We start from the raw sequence: 25,897 nt of genomic DNA, 5'->3' as shown, positions 1-25,897 counted from the left end.
CTAGGAGCATTTTTCTGAGCTCGGGGTTCTGTTCTCCCGTGCTGTCACCTTGCACTGAGCCAAATTCATCCTCAGAACCTTGGTCAACCTGGGGGTCTTTCACTTCACCCATTTCTGCCACTTGGCTTCGAGTCAAGGGCATAATCCCCCCTCAGAACAAGCTGCTTTAAAAAGTCAAGCCTCAAAATAAAACGACCACTTTTTTTTTTCTTTTGCCTCAGAACCAGCTTTCCCTATAGATTGCTGCTGTCCTTCAGCACTACTTGCAACTGTAGCCAGCCGGAGTCTACCCCCCTCTGCTGGGCCTCTCAGCAGACAAGCTAGATCCCTGTTACTTTACAGTTTTGCCTCAGCTTTTTTCCCGCCAAAAACAGGCTGCCTCAGAGCACCCTAATCTAGTCTCCCCAGTTGGCACGTTCTTCTACTAGCGCACCTCCCCGTGAGGTACACCTAGAAGATTACCTACGCGCCTCAGATTGTCCCTGACTAGACCCCCCTTGCTCTGGGCACACGTGCCAAGGCTTTGCTGGACCACTGGACAACTGGACCAGTCGTATCCCACACGCTGGACACCAATCAATGTGACAAACCCAGACCTACTGGGATCTGCCACACGTTAACTAAGCTGCCACCAACCATTCCCTATAAGAAGTCACACAGACCAGGGATGGATTTTTAACAAATAAAAGAATAAGGTTTATTTAAAACAACACACAGGGAAAATAAAATGATCAGGTGAATAAGATATAGTAACGTGGCTTAGTTTCACTCATACATACACACAGTTTGGTTCACACAGAACCCTTAACTTGAAGCACAGACCCTGAACCTATCAGTTCTGGCTAACCAACAGACACCTGAACCTATCAGGTTGGTACTCTGACACACAGTAGTACCCTGTCTGACACACAGACTCCCACACCAGCTTCTTCTTCCCAGCTGCTGCTTCTTCACATCCCAGCGTCTAAACTTCTCCACACACGCTTCACATATATATACAGTACAGCCCCTCCTCCTGATGTCCCGCCTTCCACTCCCCATAGGATGGAACTTTCCCTCCAAACCCATGACAGACAGGTAACATCAGTGCTGTATGTAACAGAAGGTATCTGAGAATAAAGATCTAGGCTTAACCTAAGCATAGTGCTCATATTTAAATCTGTGTTGGTTAAGAAATATGAAAAAAGAGCTGTGCTCAGTCACCTAGTCTCTAGTTAAAAAGCTTTGAAAGGGGAAGATTGTATTGCTTTTCTCTTATAAATCAACTACAACCATCCATTAATAGTGCAGTTACAAGAGTGAGAAAAGTTGCTTTCTCTGAAGATGTAAGGCTGTGCATAATGAGTCTACAGTAGTGACATCATGTTTGTTTCCGGGGCTTGCCAAGATTTTTTGCTGCCTGTGGCACAGTATCAGACGGCATGCACACACTATTCTCTAATCAAAATGGATAGCCTTAGGACTTAAAGCTAGTCAAGCTCTTGAGGCAAAAAGTCCTACAAGCACCTCTCCAATTTCTCTGGCTTTCCAAATACAATAATACTGACTTTCATGATAGTATTTGCTCCTTAAGGTCACTGTCCCATTCTGTCCATTACTGGGGCCAGGTGTGTGGGACCGTGTCTAACAAGCAACCTGGAAAATGGCAGAATGAACCAAGGAGGCAGGAAGCCAACAGAAATGCTCAGAAATCACACTTTAATACACATTGATACATAAAGAAATGTCATGTCTTCAGTTGCCTCTTGTACTCCTCCTGGTAATCAGCCTTGGAAAGCTCTGAGGAAGCTGGCATATCTTATCTGGTTTTCCCCATGAGAACACAGGTTGATAAGCTGGAAGAGAAAAGCAAGAGAACAAATAGCTGGAAAAGCTCTCATCATTAGGGAAAATGCCATCAAGTTGGAACTGATTTATAGCGACCCTAATAGAGCTTTCAAGGTAAGTGACATATTTAAAGAATGGTTTTACCAATTTTACACATCCCGGTGGGTTTCCATGGATGAGCAGGGATTTTAACCCAGGTTCTCTTGAGTTCTAGTCTGCCAGACTATCCACTACACCACACTAGATAATTACATTTCAAACTGGGAAATGCCAGTTTGCAATGTAGCATTTCACAAGAATGGGCATTGCTTCTGCACAGTGGTGAAAAATATATTGCCTCACACTCCAAGGATGACAAGTAGTGCAGACTGTAGAAGCAGACTGTATCCTTTCTTTATGTAAGCGGCTTTCTGTGAATTGATTAAGTACTCAAATACCTAGGTACAGGGCAATAGTAGTTGCAGTGGATTGTGTAGAGCTTCTCATTCAGGATGTTTCTCATTTCAAGTTGTCTTCATGATAGTTTGGTTGGAGTATGTTCTCTGCTCCATTTTCCAAACAAGAAAATGGCCTTCTGAGGTTGGGCAGCACAACTCTGCACAGAGTCAGAATTGTTGAATTGGATAAGGCCACAAGGCTCATCTAATCTAACCATTTCCAATGTCAGAAAATTGCCATTAGGGGATCTCTGATAGATGGCCATCCTCTGTTCTACCCCTGGTTCTCTACCTCAATGAGCTATTCAGCCAGCATATATTATAGAGGGATAATATGTCCAGTAAATGAGGAAAGCAACAATGCAGAGCAATGTTTTAATTCCCCTAAAGAGTAGCATTCCTGCTGCCAGAAAAAGTCCTAAATTTTTGCAGCTGGATAAACATCCAAGACTATTCCTCTCTCTCTCTCTCTCTCTCTCTCTCAATCATCTTGCACTGCTATAGCAACAAGTACTCTACGTATTACCTTCCCTCTGCTCACAGAGTAGGTTGGCTTTGGTTTGATTTTTCTGCCTGGTTAAATGGGACACAACCAGGGACCAGATTTCAGGTCTGCTTAAAGACTCATTTTGTATAACCACTCAAATCATACTCCAGCTTTATTTTAGACATTGCCTGAACCACTATAGATGATACTGGACTCTTCCTTGGCTCCTGGGCAGGATGCTAGCAATGCAGAAGGAATAAGTTCTAAAAATACTTTTATACCATAGGAAACACATTACCCGCCTTTCCAAATCCTTTCAAAAACCAAGTCAAAGAATATGGATATCTAAAATAGTTAAATTATGGCAAATCATTGATTTCACTTTTCCCACTGGAATTAAAATGTGGTCACCTAGTGTTTACCTTTTGGAAAATCGGATCATCAACAGGCACCTTAAAGCGGTCACACAGGGCAAAGAACTCTGCTTTGTTGATTAGCCCAGAGCCATCTTTGTCTTGTTCAAGAAAAGCTGCCTGCATGTTGCTATCTGGCAAGTAGTTGTGTCGCTGCATATGTTCCTGCAGTTGTTCACTTAATGTACCCAGTGCATCAGGTTCACTTTCAGCTAACCTATATGGGGGAAAAAAAGCTTGGTTTTTTTTTTTTTGTGTTTTTTTTTTTCTTATTGGAGCTAAGGAGATGCAAGGCTGGTGCTAACACCATTTGTTTATGCAGTGTAACCAAGTTTGGTCAGCTCTGAAGAAGTGACAAGATTACAGTGAAATTAGTGACACAAAAGTAACTTCCTTTCTCTTTCTGTGCTTGCTATGAGAGGAGGGGGAGCTGTGCAGGGATGCTAGAATGCTGACGCTTAGCCCTGTGGATCTAGTGCCATCTTTTCTTCAGGAGGACCTGAAAACTCAAGTCCAGAGAGGTGAAAAGGCTCAACAATTGTTCTTAGAAAAGGACAAAGAGATTGGGAAATAGAATGATAACTCCTTGAATCCCTCTTTTTGTGTTCACAATATTTAAGCTGGTGTTAACCACTAAGAAGGGAGCCTGAAGTATTTTGCATGCTCTCTCCTTCTGCACTTAAACTGCAGTGGGGAAATCAGCCTTGATAGTAGACTTCCTGGAAAGGCTTATTGATAATGAGAGTATTATATAACTCAAGGATTTTGTTGGTTAATCACCTGTCTTTTAATCAAGTTGATCTAAATTTGCATTGTGCCAAAGTATCAAGATAAACACATGACATTCTGAGTTATTGACTGTGTGGCTTTGTCATTTCTGGGATGGCATCTCAAGTGCCATTGGGAAGACTGATTCTCTTCTTTTAAAGTGAGGACATAACCCCAGTCTTGGAGATACATGTTTGGACTCTCGCAAAAAGATGGATGGTCCTTCCCTGTCTAATCATAGAGAGGAAAAGGCAGGATTGGGGGCATGATCTGGGTGGATCAGGAGCTATTTCAGATCTACAGGATGCCAAACCTTCCGTGTTCCTGATCACACCAGTAGCAGTGAAAGGGTATGCCAATCCTGGGCTGGTGTCACTAGGCTCATTATCCTGTTCAATATTTACATGGACAGAAATCCAACTACAGAAGCTGCTCCAGTGATCTGATTATGTCTTTGGTCCATGTGACTGGTACCTCATTAGACTGCTGTAGCAAATTCTGCTGTTTTAACTCCACATATGTGTAAATACTGAATAGAATACCAGCTTATATGTTTGTTTACTTAACTTAATTTATACCCCATCTTTCCACTAAGAATAATTTTAAAAAACTGAGAGAACTTGGGAAATGCTGTTCCTCTGTCATTTCCGCTTTTCCAGCAAGAGACTTGCAAAGCTATACATATATTAGCTGCCCTAATCATGGAGTGCCCTAACCTAATGGGTAGGATTGTCCTGCCCTGCTAAAGATTTGCTAAACAAAATTTGTTCCTTAGTTGTTCCAAAGAAAGACAGTTTTTAAGATGTTCTTGAAACATCATTCTGCATTACAATAACACATTAGAAAGTTTACATATAGGCATATGCCTAAAATCACAATGCAATTAAAAGCCAATACAGCTAATAAATCAACTGACTATTTAGTAATCTACCAATTAAACTATAAAAAATTTCAGTCCTACAAATCACATATTTCTTGGGTAAAGTTTCACAGGTGGTTGAGTCCGGATTATAGGTACGATTTCTGGATTCTATCCTTTTAATCCGGTCAACCTTTCTATTTTTTCTTTGTATTTTCTTATTAAACTACAGGCTGACTCATCATTAAAAACCTCTGTAACACAAACAGTAAGGAACACTGCGGCAGTGCGACAACTGGGACTAACCTGCTTATTTCCCTCTCTGATATTTTCTGCTCTCAAGACATCACCATAAGGGCAAATCACGGTTTATTAAAATCTCAGCTGTGACTCTTCATGTGACTCCTCTTGCATGTACATTTGGTGACTTTGCATGTGACCCAGAATCCAAGTTGGGAACCCACTTGCACACAATAAAGAATTACATGAAGAATCACAGTGGGAACACCGGTGGATGCCAATCAGTTTCTTTCCAGTGACATCATTTCTTCAACCCTGCTGTAAGCTACACAAGACCATAGCCATCCCATCTCATATCCTCCTTTATTACATCTGATCATGACAATTATAATAGCCATTCTGAGTACCTGTGTTGAAAGATGGGGTGTAAAAATAAGTAATAAGAACTTAAAAACAAATTAAGAGCCTGGCTAAAGCAGATAAAACAATTATCTATGGCAGTATCCAGTCTATTTAATCAGATTGTTCCTCTGGGAATCCTACGAGTTATGAAGACAATAGCCCTCATCTGTATTTGTTTCACAGTGGCTAGTAAAACAGCTATATTATAGGTTCCCATTAGATGGGCTGGGGATTTTCACAGTCTGGGAAAGTTAATCTGCCTAATGTACATAGTGGCATCAGAATCACCATGGATAATGTCTTGCTAAGCAAGTGTTGGATGAAACTTCCTGAGCAGCATCTAATGATTATCACAGAAGTCTTCATACATACTTGTTCTAGTACCTCACCTCTTTACTGCCTCTTTTGCTGCCTGGCGAGGTGCAAAGTGATCCCTCATAGACTGCACGACTGCTGCTGGGAAACTGTTCAGATTTTCTTCCATGTAATTTAGGACATGTTCATCAGCATCTACAATAATGAATCTGTGCCCAAACACTGGATGAAAGAAAGCCAGTCCATTAACATCAAACATACTGAGCATGACAATTACAAAATCTAGATGATAGGCATGTTCTCTCAAGAAAAAAACTCCAGCCAAAGAGTCAAAGGAGTCTCACTCCAACTGGTAGCCCCAACTAGAGCTGAAGTAATTGCTAAATCAACACTTACATCAATGCTACTAATTCAGTTTGGCTGTTCTAAGGACTACCAAACAAATACAGGTCACTGGTTTCAGCTAATCCTGTAGTTTGCCAATCAATCCTGCTTTTACAATATTACTGCAGGAAAATCAACAATAAACTACCATACCTACTATGACAGAAGAGCAACTGTATGGTTGCACCCAGTTTCTCAACTGTATACTGTTTCTGGGGTCAGAGACCTGAGTGTGGCCTCCAGCATCTACATGTATATACATATTTGTTTCTTAAAAGTCTGAAAACTTATTTGGCTCAGAATGTTCCCTTGTGTCCTTTAGGAGAAGTGGGAACAATTTTGCCATATTTTGATGGTGCCCCAAACACATACGAGGGCCCACATCTTCCCAATTTTTTTATTTTTATTTTTTATTTTTTTTTGTTTTAGAATACTGCTCTTAGGAAATAGCAGGAGGCTTCTTCAATACAAACCCCAAATTTTTAAGAAAAATATTTGGGAAGTGGGGATACAGATGCATGTGTGGCCCCCAGATGTTTGGAGACCACCACCCCCACTCCCCATTTAAAGCCAAAAGATTAAGAAGCAAAGAGGGCTGACAATGTTTCCTGTTTCCACTTTCATTTCTTAATGTCTGGTTTTCCTTCAAAGTACAATGAAGATAACAACATTATTTCATAGGGGCGTTGAGGTCAAAGGCTTTAAAGAGCTCAAGTCTTTAAAAGATGGGTACAGCAGTACTGTAGTTAAATGTCAAAATGTCTGTCAGTTTTGAGCTGTTCCACGGCTCCATAAAATAAAAGTGGAATTGAATAAAATTTATCTGAATAGTTCCTTCTTTCTTCTGTTACTTGGCCTAGTAAATTGCACTAGAGTAGGCCCATTGAATCAGTGGGTTTTTTTATGAGTCAACGATGTACTGTATGCTAAAGTAAGACACAACTGGCTCATTTGAATCAATGGAACTGAAAGAGGAGTTGACTCACCAAATCTCCATTGATTCTGTGAGACTATTCTAGTACAATTTACTTCACCAAGCAACAAGATTTTGGCCACTGAATGAGATGTTAATCAATACAATACTGAAGATTAATTTTTATATACTTCTAAAAAGAAAAACATCAGCAACATCAGTCTTTCCTGTATACCAATTTCTAAATAAAATAGAGAAGAATGATCTGCATTTAATTTAAATTATTTGCAACCCCCCTATTTAGTTTCCATTTTCTACATACCTTCCACCATAGCACCTATTGTGAGGTCAGCTGGTTCATAATAAATAGGGTTGTCTGTAGAAGACCCTGGCTTAGGAACTCGAGTCCTGCCTAGGTATTTGCCCCCAATAATTCCTGAATTACGCACAGGTGGTTCATAAATACTGATCATATCAGTGGCAAGACAATAGGAAAGAACAAAACGCCTCTTGCTGTCATCAGGATTTGGTGATTCCTGCAAAGATGAAGGACAGATGTCTCAAAATCATCTTACAAAAAGCTGAGAATTCAGAAAGGGTTTTAAACTAGTACTGCCTAAGTACCAACAGATGTCTGTCAGACTAGGTGTATGACCCACGCCTGGTTTCACATCAACAGATTGTCAATACAGTGGGGTCTCTACTTAAGAACTTAATCCGTATTGGAAGGTGGTTCTCAAGTTGAAAAGGTCTTATGTTGAATCTGCATTTCCCATAGGAATGCATTGAAAACCATTTAATCCGTATCTGCTCTTTTCCGTCCATAGAAACTACAGTGGAACCTCTACTTAAGAACTTAATCGGTTTTGGAATGGTGTTCTTAAGTTGAAACGTTCTTACGTTGAAGCAAAATTTCCCATAGGAATGGACTGAAAACCAATTAATCCGTTCTGGCTGTTTTTTTGTTATGTAGAGGTGCGTTCGTACATTGAAGCATTAGTTCCCATAGGAACTAATGCAAAGCTGGTTAATACGTACTCTACCACTAGGGGGAGAATTTTTTTAACCTAAGATGACCTAAGGTTAAAAAAAGAGCAGGAAAGGTTTTTTTTTCCTGTTCTTATCTTGGATTTCTGTTCTCAAGTAGAAGCAAAATTTAGCAAATGGAGCTGTTCTTAAGTTGGATTGTTCTTAAGTAGGGACGTTCTTAAGTAGAGACCCCACTGTACAGAAATCAAATAGACTATGTAACAGGAAGCAGAAGATGGAGAAGCTGTACTCTCTCACCCAAAACAGTACCAGGAGCAGATTGTGGTACTGATCATCAACTGTTAATATTCAACTTAAAAAGAACACTAAATGAAACCTAGTGCCAAAATATAATTTAAACAACATTCCTGATGAATTTAAAGTCCACATAAAGAAAAGATTGGTATTACTAAACTCAATGGACCATGAACCAGATGAACTGAAACCAGAGATACTGTTAGGGAAAATGCAACGGGACAACTACTGTGGTGAAAATAAAATAAAAACCTAGATGGATGATAGAAAAAAACACTTCAAATTACAAAGGACAGGTGAGAAACCCTGAATGTGGTTTTTCAGTGACTTTCATATAGAGACAAAGAGAATAATTATAATAACCAGTGCAATGAAACAGAGAACAACAAAAAAAGGGGGAAAAAAGAGATCTCTTCCAGAAGATCTAAAAAAATCAAAGGGAAATTCAAGTCTAGGTTAGAAATGCTGAATGACCAACAGGGTCACATTATAGAGCGGAAAAACTTACCATTATAGCTGCATAACGCAACACTTTACGGTCATTCTCTAACATCTTAATGATATTTTTTCTGGGTGGTTGTGGAATCAGGCTGAAGCAGTTCTGAAGTGAGTCCTCAAGGAAGCCATAACCATTGTATGGAGGGATTTCCTGCAGATTTAAAAAAAGAAAGATTTATGGGCTAAAATCCTGTTGCAGTTACACATAAACCATAATTTTAGCAGTGAACTGTTGTAGATCAAGAAATTTCCATAGGCATTATGTGTTGCATGCCAAGTCACGAAACTCAGTATGCAACAGATATTGGTTATAGAGATTCCTTAACTTATGTAAATCTGCCACTAAAAATTACATCTTTTACATAACAGTACAGCAGGATTTCAGGATGATGCTGTGTGACACCAGTTTGACTAGCTCAAGTATTTGTCAAATGGAATGTTTTTAATGGGTGGCAGCCATTTTAAAGCATCTTAGCATTTCCTGCTGCTGTATTATCACTAGTTACAAGAAAATGAAATGAAATGAAATGAAACAAAAGCAAGGAGGCATTGAATGGTCAAAGAGCTTCTGTTGCCTGTTAACCCCATTCCCAGATTCCAGCTAACCTCAGAGCCCAAGCATTACACCTACTGAGAGACCATGCTTTGTAAAATTGATAGATTGAACAGCTTGATGCTATTCAAGGGGAACTAAAGACAGGAGACTGCTAGCAATTACTCTAAATTTCATTAGACATAGAGAACACAACACTCCCTCAACTGGGAGGAAAGCTAGGGAAACAGTTAAAAGAACTGTGAACTGGGGGAAAAGAAGTGATGGAAAAGAGAATGTCTATCCATGTCTTAAGAACTTACATCACTTTCTCTCTGAGGATTTGCTGATGGCTTTACCTTTCCACCATACACTTACTTATTTGAAAAGAATGCAAATAATGGCTGAAATTCCACTTGCCATAGCATTAAGTTACACCTGTGGCTGTTCTCGGACAGTTCTGCCAGGCTATCATCATGTCTGACTGCAAAACTGCAGCCATAGAATTGCTTCCAAGGATTTAATTTTCCCCTCTCTGCAAGCTTTGCAACAGCTTTCACGACTTGCATAAATTATGCAGGCATAGTTACACAACAGGATTTTGGACATTACAAAATTACTATAAGATTCTCTTGTTTAAAGAAAATTAAACCCCATAGAGCACTCCCTGAAATATTTCAATGGTTCAAAATGGACAGCATAACAGCAATAGCTCAGCCTCTGAACCTTGCCTGAACAACATTTATTCTTTACTTTTAACCAGTTTTGCATGTTTTCTGGATTTTCTACCAGGCTCCAGCTGCTCTTACTTCTGCTACATGTACATCTTCTCAATCCTGCTCAACAATCCAAATTCTAACGTTCACCCTTCAAATCTCTTCAGTACTATTGAACCTGATTTATACTATGACAACATTTGGTTTAATCTTCTGCATTGCCAGCCCATGTGAGACAGCTTGAATTCTCTGCAGAGAGAGTTTCCTGTGGCAAACGTTACAGAATTTTGATTAAAATCCTCTAGCAGCACAGCAGAAGTACAAAGAATCACAAAGCAGAATAGCCTAAATTTCCACAGTTTAGTCCACTCCTTCTCATCAACTGGTACTTACAGTCTCAAAAACCCATTCTGAGACATTAAGAGTAGAAAAAAAATAAAAGGTTTCATTGTATTCGCGAAGGCTTCATTACTTCGAAAAGGTTTCATTACTTACAGCTGAACAGATCAAAAAGAAAACTGATAAAAATGTTACTGATCTACTTTCAGCAACAGACCTGAACAGACTCAATGATTCCAGCAGACTCTTGAGAGGGAAAAGACAGAGCAGAGGTGGTGCTCTCTTTGAATTAGAGGAAGGGAAGGAACTATTGCTTTGTGCTGTTAGTGACTGAAAGTAAACCAAGCTGAGAGAGGTCCGTCCCAGCCACACCTACTAGAGGCAGCATGTGAAGTTGCAGAAACATCAACAGTGGATCACCCCTTTTGAGGTTTGACCTTAATGCTACCTTGGGTACAAATTTAACGCCAAACTAGCCTTAAAAAACCACCCGGGCAGAGCTTCTGTTATGTGTCTTTTATAGGCTTTGCAGGACATAGCAAGGAATCAGATGTCAAATGTTCTTTTGATTATAATCAACTGAGTTCAGTAAAACTTTATTGCAAGAAAGCAAGCTGATGATTTGAGCTCTTGCCATGAGTTACAGAATACTTGCTTTCATATGTTTTTCCTCATTTCCCCCGTTCACTACCTGCTTGATTTCCTCTGGAGGTGGCTTCTTTATATCAACAGGCTGGAAGTCAGTGATGCCAAACTTGTCTTGACAGAACTGGCGAGTGAACTCATCACAATCATATATGAAAAACTTGCGCCCAAGAAGAGTTGTGGATTTGCCTACAGCAAAATCTTTAGCTGTGAACCATTCCAGGACTTCCTGGTCAGAAATCTCCAGCACACAAGAGGGAAAGGTTCCTTTTCGAAGGAAGACAAATTGCTTAGACCTGTATTATTTCTGGAACTTGAAACAAATACAATTTCCAAAAGAATGGTGAAAAGACAATAAGGCTCCCCCTCCTTGACACATTAAGAAAGCAAACCATTTGATCACAGCATGCTGAAACTCTGGAAGTAGCTATCACAGATTCACAAAACATTAAGTAAGAGTCTAAACAAGATAAAGCACTTCTCTGGAAAATTAGAGTAGGCTGAGATATGGTGGCAAGAATCCTATTGCCAACAGACACTTGCATGAGGGAAGTTGCATAATTTTCAGCAGTAAATTACAATTTATTTATAAAAGTGCTGGTTACATTCCTGGACATGTGCCCTTACACAAGTGTAACTTGACAATAGGATTCTGGTCAGTGCTTCTTAAAGGAATGTAAGAATCTAATATTGTAATGGCGGTGCTGATACATTTGTTTTAATCCCATCTTGTGCTAAAATACTTGTTTAAGGGCTTGATCACACATGAGAAAAGAACCACAGTTATATTAATTCTTTTCATACCTCTCTTGTACTGATACATTTTTTCAGTAGCCACATGGTATATATGTCAGTGCGATAAGTCACATTGTTTTTAACTGTATAAACTCATTTCTTTCTATTTGAATTGATATAGCTGGCTACACTGCTCCATAAATTTGAATCAATTCATTTTCTCTACTGTTTCTTGGGGCAATCAGCACCCACCCACCCCCGGTTATTGTTTTTGAATAACAAAAGTGATATATCCATCATGCAATGGAGCAGTACGAGCCTTCTCTCCTCCTCCACTTTTCCCTTCCCTCCCTTACTCACTCATCTCCTTTTCCTTATTTCTCTGCATATCTCTCCCTCTTTAGTTCTTGGCCTTTTCTTCTGCCTTTTACACAGTGTCGAGAGGAGGAAGCGTATTTTAAAAGACATGCAAAATATTGTGAAGAGCAGAGTTTTAAAAAAGATAGGCAATGTCAATGTTACACCCCTTTCTTTACCATTCAAAGCATGAAATGTCCATTTGTGTGCTCAACGATCTAAAAAATGACCACGTCAATATAATTGGGGTTCTTTTGGCAAGTGTAATTAAGCCCTAATTCTGACACATCTATCTGAAAAGGTGTTTCTACCACCATCTACCTGATCATTATGGTTTTCCAGTGCCTGCCATAGGTTTGCTGCCTGTTATGGGTTTGATTCCGGTATCTCCATATTCTCATGTTACTCACGTAACCAAGTATCACTGAGCCCCATAAGCACCAGCTTTTGCACTTCCATACTCACTGTGCATAACCACAGAAGTACCACGTGCCTAAAGAACAGGAGTTACCTTTGTTCTCCACAATTTTTTTGGGCAAACGCTGGCGTCTTATTAACACTGGGAAAGGATCTCTGCCATTATTTCGCTCATGGACTTCTCGCACCTCCACTGTATCATCTGCCAAATAATAGTGAATGATGAAACGACGATTCTCACCAAACATGCTCTCAGTGTCATCCCACATGGCATAGAAACGAAGCACCTGTAAGATGTATGAGGTGCCATAATTCAGCATGATACTGCATATGTTTTGCTCATATGAATTCCCAAATTCAATCCTTGGCATTTCCATTTAAAAGAATCTATAGCACCAAAACAAATCCTGTAGTTGAGAATATGTTACTAGTGCACTAGTTTGGAGTCTGCCCTCTGCAAGGAGGGTTAACCACAATGGCCCTCGTCTCATGGAACAGATGACTTTGGATATAGTGCATCAGGATAGGCCTCATGATGACAGTACAACAGCTAAGCATACAAGCAGATGAGGGATATAATTCCATTTAGCCACCACTATAGAAAGGGATCATTTTGAAATCTGGGAGAATTACTACAGAGACCCCAACTATGAATACCTCCAGACCAATAATTCCCTCAGGAATATTGCGGCTGGCAGTGACCCCTGTTGTACAGAGGCATAATAACCTTTGCTTCACTATGAAAACTGATCTATTTGAGGTGGTCTTCAGCAGCCATCCTCTGTTCCTTTTGCTACACTCCTTTTTACATTTGTAATGAAAATTTGAAAGAGTTGGCATAATCTTGTCCCTTAGATATTCTTGTGACATACTAATTTGTGATAAAATAGTTCCATCATAACCATTATTAAAATTCCATGCAGTGATTATGATCTTATCCTATTCTTCTTTTCACTATTCACACTGCTTTCCAAAGTCCAGTGTTTTCCTTCATGTCTAAGGTGTTCCATTAAATCCTTGAAAGTTCTGCTTACTGAGAGAAAAGCAGGACATGAAGCCAGACTCTGATGCTCAGCTGCTGTGTACTCCAAGCCAGGGTACTCCAATAGTTAGAGGAGTAAGGAGAGACAGAGCTGAGTTAATTAATTCAGAGCTGAATTAATGAGATCTACATCAGTGTTGACTTACCAGTTCTCACTGATTCAAAGAGTTGTCTCTAACAGTCCTCACTATTGGCTGTACTAGTTAGGATTGGTGGGAACTGCAGCCTACCAGTTTGTAGAGTACCACACTCTGCCCAACTCCACTTTAGCCTTCTAATAATGTGTGAGATAAGAGTGAAATCTCAACACATTACACCAATTTTGCATCATTTGAACTAGCTGTTTCATGTTTACAGCCTCAGTTTAAAGTCCTTTTAAATACTTTCAAATCCCTTAACAGCATCAGACAGAAGCATAGTAACAAAGGAACATAGGATTCTGCTTTCTGTAGATTTCTGCTTTCCCCTGAAAGCAGCTCCTCCGTACAACTGCCCTTTGTCCATATAAGCCTAATTAAGGACCAGCTTCAGAATTTCTACTCTCCTCTAAAGAACAAAGAGCCCTCCCAGAAGTTGCTGGACAGCAGGACACAATGCTCCTCCCAATTGCCTATGGTCACTAGAGCTGGTGGGAGCTACTTTCCAACAATACCTGAAGGACTGCATTTTGCCCACCTCTGCCTTCACTGAGAAATCTGGCAGGTTTCAGAAACAAGGTCTTCTCTGTAATAAGGCTCCTCTGGTGAGATATGTCAGAGTTCCTCTCTTTCTGTCTTCAGACGGACAGTTGAAATGTTTTCATTTGTATCAGAATTTAGTGTTACATTTTCTACCCTTCCTGCTCCTGCTTTCTTTGATTTGTGCATTTCTTCTTTGTCATTTTATTGATTTTATTGGGCTTAAAAATTATTAGATATGTTGATCGTATGGCACATACAAGAAAGCAGGTTATACGTAATAGGAAACAGGAAACATAACAAGTAGTCCTACCTTTTTATCAAAGGCCAAAAACTGCTTCAGTTGATCAAAATCTGAGGGTGTAACATACATGCGCAGAGGCATTTTACGCAACTCTGTGTAAGGATCAAAAATCATTTTCTCTGGGGGGTTCAGTTCAATTCCTTGACTCTGTAGAAAGGTCTATAAAAAGAGCCATGTCATTATTTATTCATCCGTCCGTCCGTCCGTCCGTCACCACTTGGGTACATTATGCTTTATACAAAACAGGTGTGACAGCTACCCATTCATGTATCTAAAACAGATACATGAAAGCTACAGTGGAAGGGGGAAATCGAGGCTTCAGGAGGCAGATTTTTTTTTTTAACTTCAAGAACTCATAGTACTCATAGGGTCAACTTAGACAAAACAACAAGTTCACATTAGCAGTTAATAAAACGTCATTTATCCAGTGAAGTGATTCCTTCAAAACTGTCATCTAAGAAATCAGACTTACAAATGAAGCCGTCTTTACCTACCAACAACCAATTGCAAAAGAAAAGCTCAGTGTGGTATAGCTCAGTGGGTAGGAATGCCTAGGTTTAGGAGTTTGTGTTTCCTAAATCTGGGGTCAGCTGAGATCATCCAAAACATGTGTGCCTGATGGAATTACATAATCTGCTACCTATGCAGCTTTGCAAAGGTAGCATGGTTCCTAGAAATCCCTAGGGTCATTGTAAATCAGAATCAACCCAATGGCACATAATTTATTTCAGAGAGCATAAGACAGCTAAAAGTGGTTCTAGGGAAAGAACTGTCATGAGAGGATTTAGTGCAACAAACAAACGAGGGGCATTTGAAAGCATTTGAAATGGAAAGCATTTGAAAGTCAGGACAAGAAACCTGTAGAGGATTTGGGACTCGATAGGATGATTCACACTGTCAGAAAAAGTCACAAAAGTCAAATCATGGCTGAAGAGGTGAGTGGGTATAGATTAAATCAGAGAGAATTGCACAGAAGATTAAACCAGATACAATAAGAGGGGAACAGGGCATAGATAAAAGTTTTCACTGAGGAAAAACTGGGGGGAGGCATCTGAATGACACCTTAAGCCAGAGGCTTTTCATAGTACTCCACCAATAGGTTTTGCTGTAATGTCCATACTAATAAAGAAAAATCCCAGTCAAATCTGTATAAGTGTACATTTAAGAATACATTTTAAAATATGTATAAACCTGTAATTGCAAATACATACATCATGAAAGTATCCACAATCAAGTGTTGTGGTCAAGCCTTCTTCAATATTCTGTATATAACTGAGGAATGTCTAATATGTGGAATGGGCTTCAGACTTCCTTAAATCTCTCACTCCTTTTTACACTCTTAAAATAAAATTATAGCTTGTGGTTCTGAAAATATATCTCAAAATATTAACCAATGTCTTACCTAGGTACTAGCCTGATGTAATTTCCTAATGAGTTTCATATTCTGTATTTCAACCCTATGTTTGTTTCCTGGTACTAGGAATAAGCATTATCTGTGTTGTTCTTTCTACATCTAAAATGAAATCTACCAGGTTACAATCCAAAATGTGTCTAGAGAACCCATGCAGTACATGAATATTTTTGTAATGTGAAGAATGGATCAATATGGCAATAAAGTTAGCTTTCTAACAATCTTTTAAAAATAACTTATCAAGTTTTTTTCTGCAAATTTGTGACCCAAAGTATAGTACCTCTGTGAATGCATCACAATCAACTATTCTGAAAGTCTTGCCATAGATAGTAATGTTAATTCCTCGGTTCAGATCTTTCCAATGATAATAGTCCCCACGATCATTCTTGGGCAGGCGTTGCCTTTTGATGAGCTTGCCCTGGGGAATTCCAGAGTTTTCCACAATTGGCTCCATGACAGACATACTATCATCTTCCAAATAGTAATAAATGCCAACTTTGCGGATGCGAAAATGCTCTTCTGTAGATATGGGGACATCTTCTTGAAAGTAGCCATCAAATTTCAGCACCTAAGAAAACAAACAGGCAAACATAGAAAACCATCAGACAGACTGTTAGGAGATCGAATAATATATTCTCTAAACCTTGTGAAAGTGTAGAAAAAGAGGGAGAAAAATTCAATGTAAATGTATAATAATAATAATACATATGAATAGCGGAATAACTTATGAAGAAAACATCAATACTGTTAACGCGAAAACAGGAAACAGAAAGATACATCAACTGTACAGTTTCACATATATATACATATACAGATCTGCTTGTGTCCAATCACCTTATGTGTTGCATCATGCATGAGTCAGCACTGCTGAGTCATCATGACTCCGTTTCTACACATCTGTCCATTATGGCTGCTCATTAATATACTTTATTCTGCTCAGACCTGTAAATTTACCTTGACAAATACAGGAACAACTTATGGAAATTATGACTTGACAGAATGGCAAACATCACTGAGGGGAAAAGCAGTAACCCATATTAGCCAGAACACAGAAAGACAAAGGCTCCCCAATTTGCACCAATTACAAAATGAACCAGTAGAAGATCTACTGAATGATGCAAATTTTGTCATCATAATCCTCCCAACCAACACTGCTAAAGGAAACAAACCAGCTCATGTATAACACAGCTACCATAGTAACCATGGAACTTAGTTACAAGCTGCAAAAACCCCAGAAAACTCATGGCACCACCAAATGGAGTATTTGGCTGGAAAGAAACATAAACAAATTACATGCAAACAACAGGAACTTAAAACACTTGAAAGATTAAAAACTTAAAAATGAAAAAGTAAAACCCAGACTATGCAAAATATGTGACCTAGAAAGGAAAACAATTGTTGAAACTATGGAAGAATTAAAACAGTGGGCAAGAGCTACAGTAAAGAAAATTGAAAGATATGATGGATGCTTGAAACAATATAGAGAAAACATGCAATTTTGAAATAACCAACAATTATTCTATACATCACTAGGAGAAAATGTAGAAAAAGAAACTAGGAACATGTAAAGATGATGGTCTAAAATTTTGGAAAGAAATGTGGGAAAGCCCAACTGGACATAACAAAAACACTTCATGGATTACAGACATTTGTAAAGAAACTCATGGAAAACAAATAGATGATTTTATAATAACAAATGAAATGATTAAGAGTCAAGTAAAAGCTGTGAAAAATCAATATGCACTTGGTCCAGATGAGCTGCACAGATTTTAGTTAAAGCATCTAACAAGTCCCCATCAATGCACAGCAGTGCAATTTAATAACTTACTTCAAAATTCTACAACTGAAGACTGGATGACAACAGGCCACATATTTCTGATAATAAAAGATAATCAAAAGAGCAATGAACCCAGTAATTATTGACCAATTACATGCTTTCCAACAATGTTCAAGCTCCTCACAGGAGTACTTGCAAGATAAGTATATAAATACTTATAATTTATAATAAGTATATAAATACTTAACTGAAAACTCCCTATACCCAACTGAACATAAAGGGAACTTTAAAAAGTCAAGAGGCACAAAAATCAGCCGCTATTGATAAAATGATCCTGAAAAATGCAAAAAGACAAAAAACAAACTTTAACATGGCCTGGACAGACTATAAAAAGGCATTTGATTCATTGCCACACAATTGGATTAACACCTGGCTAAAAATGTTTGGGATTAGTAAAAACATTCAGAAGTTCCTCAAGAAAAACATGGAAAAATGGGAAACCATTTTAATGCCCATGGTGAAGTAATTGGGCTATTTAGCACCAAAAGAGGAATATTTCAGGGCAACTCTTTGCCGCTACTGCTGTTTAACATCTGACTAATCCCCATGTCAATAAATTTAAATAAAACTGGATTGGGCTACCATATTTCAGAACAAGCTGGAAAAATCAATCATCTCTTATATGTACATGGATGACCTAAAACTATATGCAAAAAGTTCCATAGAGATAGAATCACTGCTAATCACAGTGCAAATATTTAGTGAAGATATCCATATGAAATTTGGAATTGTCAAATGTGCAGGTCTGTCTATACAACATGGCAAGATCCAAAAACTCGATGGAATAGAGTTAAAAAATGGCAATATTATAAAATCACTATCAAGTGATGAAAATTGTAAATACCTGGGAACACGAAAAGCAAACAACATTGTGCACACAAAAGTTAAAGAACTGATAGAAAAAGAATATATCAAAACAATGCAGAGAATCTTAAAATCAAAATTAAATGGGGGAAATACAATCAAAGACATAAACACATGGGCCGTTGCAGTAATTGGATACCAAGCTAGAATAATTAATTAGATACCGAGCTAGAATAATAGATTGGACTCAAAACAAATTAGAAGAACTGGATTGAAAAACACAGAAACTAATGAACATGCATCACACACTACATCCAAAAAACAATGTGGACAGATTATATTTACCATGAAAAATCGGAGGCCATGAAATTACTGCAAATAAAGCAAGTAGTAGAGGAAGAAGAAAGAAACTTGAATGATTATAACAGTACGAGCAGAGAAAAATTGCTGATAGCAGTAAAAATGGAGAATATTTTGAAAGGCTCAAGATAAGAATCAAAAATTTGAAAATAAACAGCTGGAAAAATAAACCAATACATGGACAACACCTTAGAAATATTGATGGATCATAGACTGCAATTCCAGAGGATGCTAGAGTTGAAAATAAAGAATCGGAAAAACTAACAAAGTACAGAAACCTGGTGATCAAAACATCTTGCTTGTGGATGAAACACACTTCAATGGCCCCCGTAGTCATTGGGGCTTTGGAAACCATAGCAAGAAATTTCACACAGTATTATAAGCAGTTGCAGATTTCAGAAATCACACCATCAGAGCTACAAAAAACTGCAATATTAGGAACAGCATACATACTGCACCAATATTTAACAGATACTTAGGTTTTTGGTTACAAATTGTATCTTTTATATAATACCAGTCAATATTTTTATAATTTTGACTGTGCCTGGTGTTTTATAACAACAACAACAACAACAACAACAACAACAACAACAACAACAACAACAACAACAACAACAACAACAACAACAACAAAGAGAGGTGTAGACAGTCCTTATGGTGCAGCTGACCACTGCACAGCCATGCTGCAGGCTAGGAGCAGCCTCAAAGAGCAATCAGTAATGCTGATTTGTTACTAGAAGTAAAGCTTAGCAAGCAGACCTTTGGCCTGCTCCTGTTACGTAATGGGGGAGAGAGACACAGGTTAGATGCCAGCTGATGGGGCCAAGAAAAAAATTTACCAGTGTAAGTGACTGAGCAGTGTAATGTGGGTGTTTTGTCTTCTGTAACAACACTGCTGCTATTGTTAAATCTGTTATATACACCTAAGGCATATTAGACTGTTTATTTTTCAAGGGCAAGTGTGGGTCAGGCAGCCTGTTCCCCAAAAGGATCTTGAGGGGAATCCATCAAGGATCCAGCCCAGCTTGGGATCTGGCATACCTAGGTTGAAGGAGAACCCCTCCTTTATCAATTTATGGCTTGGTGGCCTTGAGGTTTTTGTTACTCCTGATGATACTTCAGCACATGGTGACAAAGTAATCATCTAGGTTACGGTTTAAGATCTTGTCATATGCCACATCAAACTCTGTAAGCTTTAAGCAATAAAAGTTGTGACAACTTTTAAAGCATTCCCATCCCACTTCCTGCCCCATTCCACAATCACTGTCTCAGCTCCCACTCTCAGCTTAGGCTACAATTTGATGAGTCTTCTCCAGGGGTGCAAGATAATGCTCTGGAGAATATTGGAGTGCAGAGAAGCAATTGTCCTTCTTGAGCTCATTAACATCATACCTTGGAAAGTGTAAACTGGGACAAACACATCATAACGCATCTGTCCTAATCCCTCTCATATTCTTTCCAAAAAAGGATGCTAAAGGCTCAGACCCTTTGAAAATAAAATAGCAAAACACCCAACAGTTTGAAGTATTCTAGGATGGGATGGTGACAAAGATAGGGGTAGAGAAAGGAACATGAAGCAAACATTCCACTATTCCAATTTTCTACCAATATTCTATAGAGAGAGTTGAGAAAGAGATGGAGAAATGCTCTTCTCTGCCTTGTATCAGACAAGAATGGAGTTAAACAGAGTTTTCCTGTACTACAGCAATAGACTACTAAGGTTCAAGGCTGGGTGAACAGGATGTTACTCATTTACAGGTACTGTAGTGGAGGAGGGAGGATTGTTCATTTTAATATTGTTCATGTTAATATTAAATTTAGTGGTCCCATGAACCAAGGTCACCCACAGACAATATAGGAGGTTCTGCATACTTAGAGCACTCACCCAGTTTGCAGGAAAATGTTTGCTGGTTTTGAAAAACAAAAAAAGACTTTCCAGGCCTTTGCAAACAGTTTTCTAGCATAGGCTCAGGTCTGAGGTATTTAAACAGTGAAACTGCAGTAAATACTTAAGTTGTCCAGACATCACCATTCCCATTTATGAAACTGGATGTTCTTGAACAATACCTTTTTGTCAAAGGTCACATGTGCAGGTATGAAGTCTGAAGGTGGGGCTTGCTTGGGTTCACCATATGTTAACGTGGGTCTCTTGTTGGAGAGTTCATCCAGCTCCGCTTGAGATAGCTGGTTTACATTAATCCGAGTCCCACCAATCCCAACTTTTGGAAGCTGCTTAAAGGCAAAACCGTTTTTGTAACCCAGAGTCTGAGAACGATGAAAAGCAGTTTTCTGAAGGAAGAAAATAAAGAGTTAGATGATGTCAGGTAAAGCAGTGTGTGTGGCCAATTTACTACCATATAGCATATAAAGCACTCTCTGGGTGGTTTACAGATTAATTATGCAGGCTAAACAGTACACCCCATGCTGCAGCAAGCTGGCACTCAATTTACCAACCTCAGAAGGCTGGAAGGTTGAGTCAACCTTGGGCTAGCTACTGGAATCTATTGGGATTGAACACAGGTTGGGAGTAGAGTTTTGAATACTGCAGTTTAACCCCTGCATCACAAGGCTCTTAACTAGTATACTAAGGAAATGCATTCATTTACAAAAAGGAAAAACTCATTCTTGCAAATCTATGGTTAGGCATCCTTCAGTCTTGAAAGACTATGGTAATGTGCTCTGTATGGAGGACTTGTAAATATGACTTGGCCAATAACTAGTCATATCATTTTTATTTTAGAATTGTTCTGGTTGTTTAATAAGCTGCATGCTCTACATGGTTTGTCTTTTGATGACAGAGATGGTACATAGGTGGTATTCAGGTTTTTTTGAAATTAAAAATAAATTTGTTAATGTGCACAGTTCACACATGGAAACCAAAGTTCTTCACATACCAGTTCCTCATGTGGGTGGTAAACTCATAAGCTTAAGAAATAAACATCTGATCTGGGGTAGATCGATTTTGAATTTATTACAAAGGCACTTCAACCAGAGATTTGAAACTCACGTGACTAATTAAATTTTATGCAGTCTTGTTTCAAATGACCTCTGATATTGGTTGGTTCAGACTCGAGGCAAGTGCTGTCTCCATTGGCCAGAGTTTAAGACAGTGTGCAAAAGGAAGAGGCGAAAAGGTGTTGGCAAAAATTGAAGAAAGAGGTGGCCTCATTCACTTTAGGTTCTGGATTTTACTCATTGTCCCCCCCATCCCATTATCCTAGGGGATAAATTATCCTGAATAAAAGAAAAGCTATTCATAATTTTTTCAGTGAGTGCCCATCCAAACAGTCAACTTTTCTGAATGCGAGTTGCAGCTGTTAAAGACACCCTCCCCAAACAAGTCCATGGTGGGATTAAGCAGTCTACTGACAATTTCCAAAGTGGGTGTTTTCTGTACAGTCCTCTCACTTTAGAAAACAATCCAGCACTGGCAATTGTTGATCAAATGCACGTAATGTTCAGCAGTCAGAGAACAGAACAGCCTTAAATGTGGCTGAATTACTCAGGCAGCAATCTTTACCATGCTATAGTTAAAAGTGCAGACCACTGTCCTTATTTTCAGTGGCTATGTTCCTGGAAGGAAATACAGCTAGAAAAGAAACAAATGCCTGCTGAAACCACTTCTAGGCACTTATCTATAGCAGGTGTGTCTGATAATTTTGTTTAGGTAAAATGAAGTTCCATGCCTGAGATTATCAAACAGGTCACTGTGAAAACACCCACAACACACATGCCTCCCCATGCAAACATTACCCCATTTTAAGCAACAATTAAGTCTTCCTTTGTCACATTGGGAGGTTCAACCCCCCCCCCCCGTTATAATATCTCCTTTCCCCCGTGCATGAAATTCTGGATCAAATGGGTCTCCTCTTCTGTCCGGAGACCCACTTGGAGATCTGGAGCTTCCAGGCAGGTCCTAGGAAAGGGTCTGAATACACAGAAAAGAAAGCGACGAAAGGAGACAGAGGAAGGTTGCGGGGGAATATGGTGTAGGGGAGGGGGATATGGGGTTCTTCAAGGGAGAGGGGAAAAAGGGGGGGTTTGCTTCCTCCCTCTCACCGTGGGGTCCCGAAAGGACGAGCCTGGCATGAGGGGGAGTCCTTGCACCGGCTGATTGCTCATGATGGAGGGCGAGGAGCTCAGCGCGCGAGAGGGAGCCCCTTCTTCGCCCGCAGGCCAGCCGCAGCGCCCGTTACCTCGGCAACCGTCAACAGAGCGACGAACTGAAAGGCCCAGCGGCGCTCTCCCTCTCCCGCCCCCGCTTCCTCGGGTAACCCGACAGAAAGGGGACCGTTTCGGTTGGAAGCGGCCTTCCTGCTCCTCCTTGCTCCCGGGTTTTTCTGTCGCCTCGTGAATCGATGATGGGACTCGCCGGGCGCCCTGCGAACAGTCGGGGGGACTCGACGTTGCCCCTGCGCTCTACCTGCCGGACTCCGGGCTGGACGTCACGCGCTCTGCGTGGAGGAAATTTATGATTCCGAACAGGAGAACTGGTTGGAAAGGGAGACGGCTTTGTCCTTTTTTCGACAAGGGAGGAGTAGAGATGATTGCCTCGGTTATCCTGTTTTCACGCTCCTTTACGAGGGAGTAACCTTACACGCGGCTCAGGGTAGACTTGGTTTACATAGCGTTGTGCGAGGCCAGGAGCCCGGGGCAGCTTCTACTATTATTTGATTTTTTTAATTTAAAATGTTTTTACCCTGCGTTTCTCCTTAAAACAATTCAAGGCAGCTTTACATCATTAGAGAGAATATTAAAGCGAACAACAGTGCTCATACAAATACTAAAATGGATCAAACAAGTACCAAACTAAAAAACACAAGCAACATAGTAACACATTCAAAGCAGTAAGGGACAACAATCTATTTAAAAATCCCACTCGGGCAGCCAGTCCACTGAGGCGAAGCTTGCCTGAAGCTTGCCTGTTGTCTTTGCCTGCTTGTGGAAGGCCATCAAAGAGGGGGCCAGCCTGACCTCCTGTGGGAGGGAGTTCGAGCCTCTTGGAGTGGCAGCAGAAAAGACCCTTTCCCCTGTCCCCACCAAACAAACACCAAGATAGCTTGGGTCCAAGATAGTTAGGATTTTATAGGTTAAAGAACCAGCACCTTAAATTCAGCCCAGATCAGCAGCTGATGGAGCGGCTGTAACTGGGGGGGGGGGGGGGGGCTTATGTGATCCCTGTGTCCAGCCTCAGTCAACAATCTGGCTGTTGTGTTTTGGACCTGCTGAAGTTTTCTGACATTTCCACATAGATAGCATTACAGCAAGGATTTGCAAGGATGTAAATAAGGCATGTGTCACTGTGGTTAGATCAGACCTCTCCTGGAATGGGCACAGCTGGCACACTAGTTCTAATTGTGCAAAGACACTCTTGGCTACCACCAAAGAGAGAGGTTACTTATCTGTAACCATAATTCTTCGAGTGGTCTTCTGAGAATCCACATAAATGGGGTTTTATTGCGCCTGTGCAGGACTTCTAGGAATATTCTAGAGCTTTAAAAGACATGATTAGCAGGATGTTGCCCCATGACGCATGCTCCACCGGTCCGTAATACCTCAGTTTCGAAAATGTCCACTGCTGTCAAGGCTCTGACCGAAACAAAGCTCAAGACACTAAGTGACGGACAGTGGGGAGGATGGGCAGGATGTGTGGATTCACAGAGGACCACTCGAAGAACTATGGTTACAGGTAAGTAACCTCTCCTTCTTCTTCGCGGCCTCTGTGAATGCACACAAATGGGTGACTAGCAAGCTCAGTTACTGGAAGGAGGGCCGTCACACCAACAATGAAGTCAGCACAGCCCTTCCGAAACTTGCTTCTTTCTTGGCCCTGATGTCTAGGCGGTAATATGTCACCAAAGTCGGAGTTGACCAAGTGGCTGCTTGACAGACGTCAAAGACCTCGATGCCATGCAGCCAGGCAGTGGAGGTGGCCATTGCTCTTGTAGAGCGTGCTTTTAGCACATCTGGCAGACCCTTGTCTGCCAATTCATAAGTCCAAAGTAATGGCACAGACAATCCACCTCCAGACTGTCTGTGAAGAGGATGGAGAACCTTTCCATGGGCCATGGAAGCACACAAAGAGTCTGGGAGAAGTGCGAAAATCCTTAGTCCTGGAAACATAAAATGCTAAGGCACAACAAACATCAGAGTGGAACATGTGCTGAACATCAGAAGATGGAGATGGAAACAACGTCAGAAGAATCAAAGGTTGATTAACATGGAAATCTGAAATCACTTTAGGCAGGAAGGTGACATCTGGGTAAAAGACAACTTTGTCTGGGTAAAACTGAATATAAGGAGTGTTGACCCGAAAGGCGGCCAGCTTGCTTGCTTGATGTGCAGAAGTTATAACTACAAGAAAAAGAGTTTTGAGGGAGAGAAGTTTGAGATGTGTTGAAGCCATGGGTTCGAAAGGAGGCCGAGTGAGAGCACGGAGAACAACTTGGAGGGACCACTGAGGGAGTGAAGGTTGCACAGGTGGGCAAATGTTCCGCAAGCCTCTAATAAACTTCTTGAGAGTGGGATGGGAAAATAGAGGAGAGGCCTCAGATCCAATAGGCTGATAGGATATTATTGCAAATATATAACTTTCAACGTGGAGTGGACCAAACCTTGATCAAACAGGTGATGAAGAAACAAGAGGAGGGTATCCAGCAAAACAGGAATCGCTGATAAACCTCTTGATGCAACAAATCTAAAGAAAACATTCAACTTATAGGAATACAACAATTTAGTAGAGGATTTCCTAGCTTTGTCCAGTACCTCTGCTATGACGGGGGGAATTCTCCACACTGTGAGGTGTAAAGTTTCCAGGTCAGGGTGACAAACACGGTTGTTGTTCTGAGTCAGCAGGTGTGGCCGAAGAGGCAGTCTCAGGCATTCAGCTACTAT

General features: G+C 40.2%; 1 protein-coding gene across 3 annotated transcripts; it reads right to left on the bottom strand.

Annotated features, from left to right (window-relative positions):
- Positions 1 to 1,681: 1,681 nt before the first annotated feature.
- EFHC1 (EF-hand domain containing 1) lies at positions 1,682 to 23,383 on the bottom strand. Of its 3 annotated transcripts, XM_020790613.3 has the most exons (11): positions 23,063 to 23,383; positions 21,071 to 21,292; positions 16,283 to 16,570; positions 14,601 to 14,750; positions 12,663 to 12,855; positions 11,106 to 11,326; positions 8,838 to 8,978; positions 7,368 to 7,581; positions 5,823 to 5,970; positions 3,174 to 3,381; positions 1,682 to 1,835 (listed from the first exon to the last, which is right to left on the bottom strand). In XM_020790613.3, the coding sequence occupies exons 1-11, from the start codon at positions 23,123 to 23,125 to the stop codon at positions 1,764 to 1,766; spliced, it is 1,920 nt and encodes a 639-aa protein (XP_020646272.3). In that variant the 5' UTR covers positions 23,126 to 23,383; the 3' UTR covers positions 1,682 to 1,763. The 3 variants fall into 3 exon arrangements, with proteins under 3 accessions (XP_020646272.3, XP_072860280.2, XP_020646273.3); XM_073004179.2 differs by lacking the exon at positions 3,174 to 3,381 and having other exon boundaries at positions 23,063 to 23,261; XM_020790614.3 differs by lacking the exons at positions 21,071 to 21,292; positions 23,063 to 23,383 and adding an exon at positions 16,837 to 17,555.
- Between the last annotated feature and the right edge of the window lie 2,514 nt (positions 23,384 to 25,897).

Source organism: Pogona vitticeps, chromosome 1 (genome assembly GCF_051106095.1).
Source record: "Pogona vitticeps strain Pit_001003342236 chromosome 1, PviZW2.1, whole genome shotgun sequence".
NCBI lineage: Eukaryota > Metazoa > Chordata > Lepidosauria > Squamata > Agamidae > Pogona > Pogona vitticeps.
This window is presented reverse-complemented; position numbering and strand designations above follow the sequence as displayed.

Bases quoted from the DNA above. Each gene is read 5' to 3' on its own strand.
- EFHC1 (XM_020790613.3), bottom strand. From the start codon at position 23,125: ATGAGCAATCAGCCGGTGCAAGGACTCCCCCTCATGCCAGGCTCGTCC. The intron at 11,327-12,662 runs GTAACTCCTGTT...TCCTTCGAAAAG, and splicing joins AAAAATTGTGGAGAACAAAG to GAACCTTTCCCTCTTGTGTG. The intron at 7,582-8,837 runs GTAAGTTTTTCC...TCATCTTTGCAG, and splicing joins TGCGTTATGCAGCTATAATG to GAATCACCAAATCCTGATGA.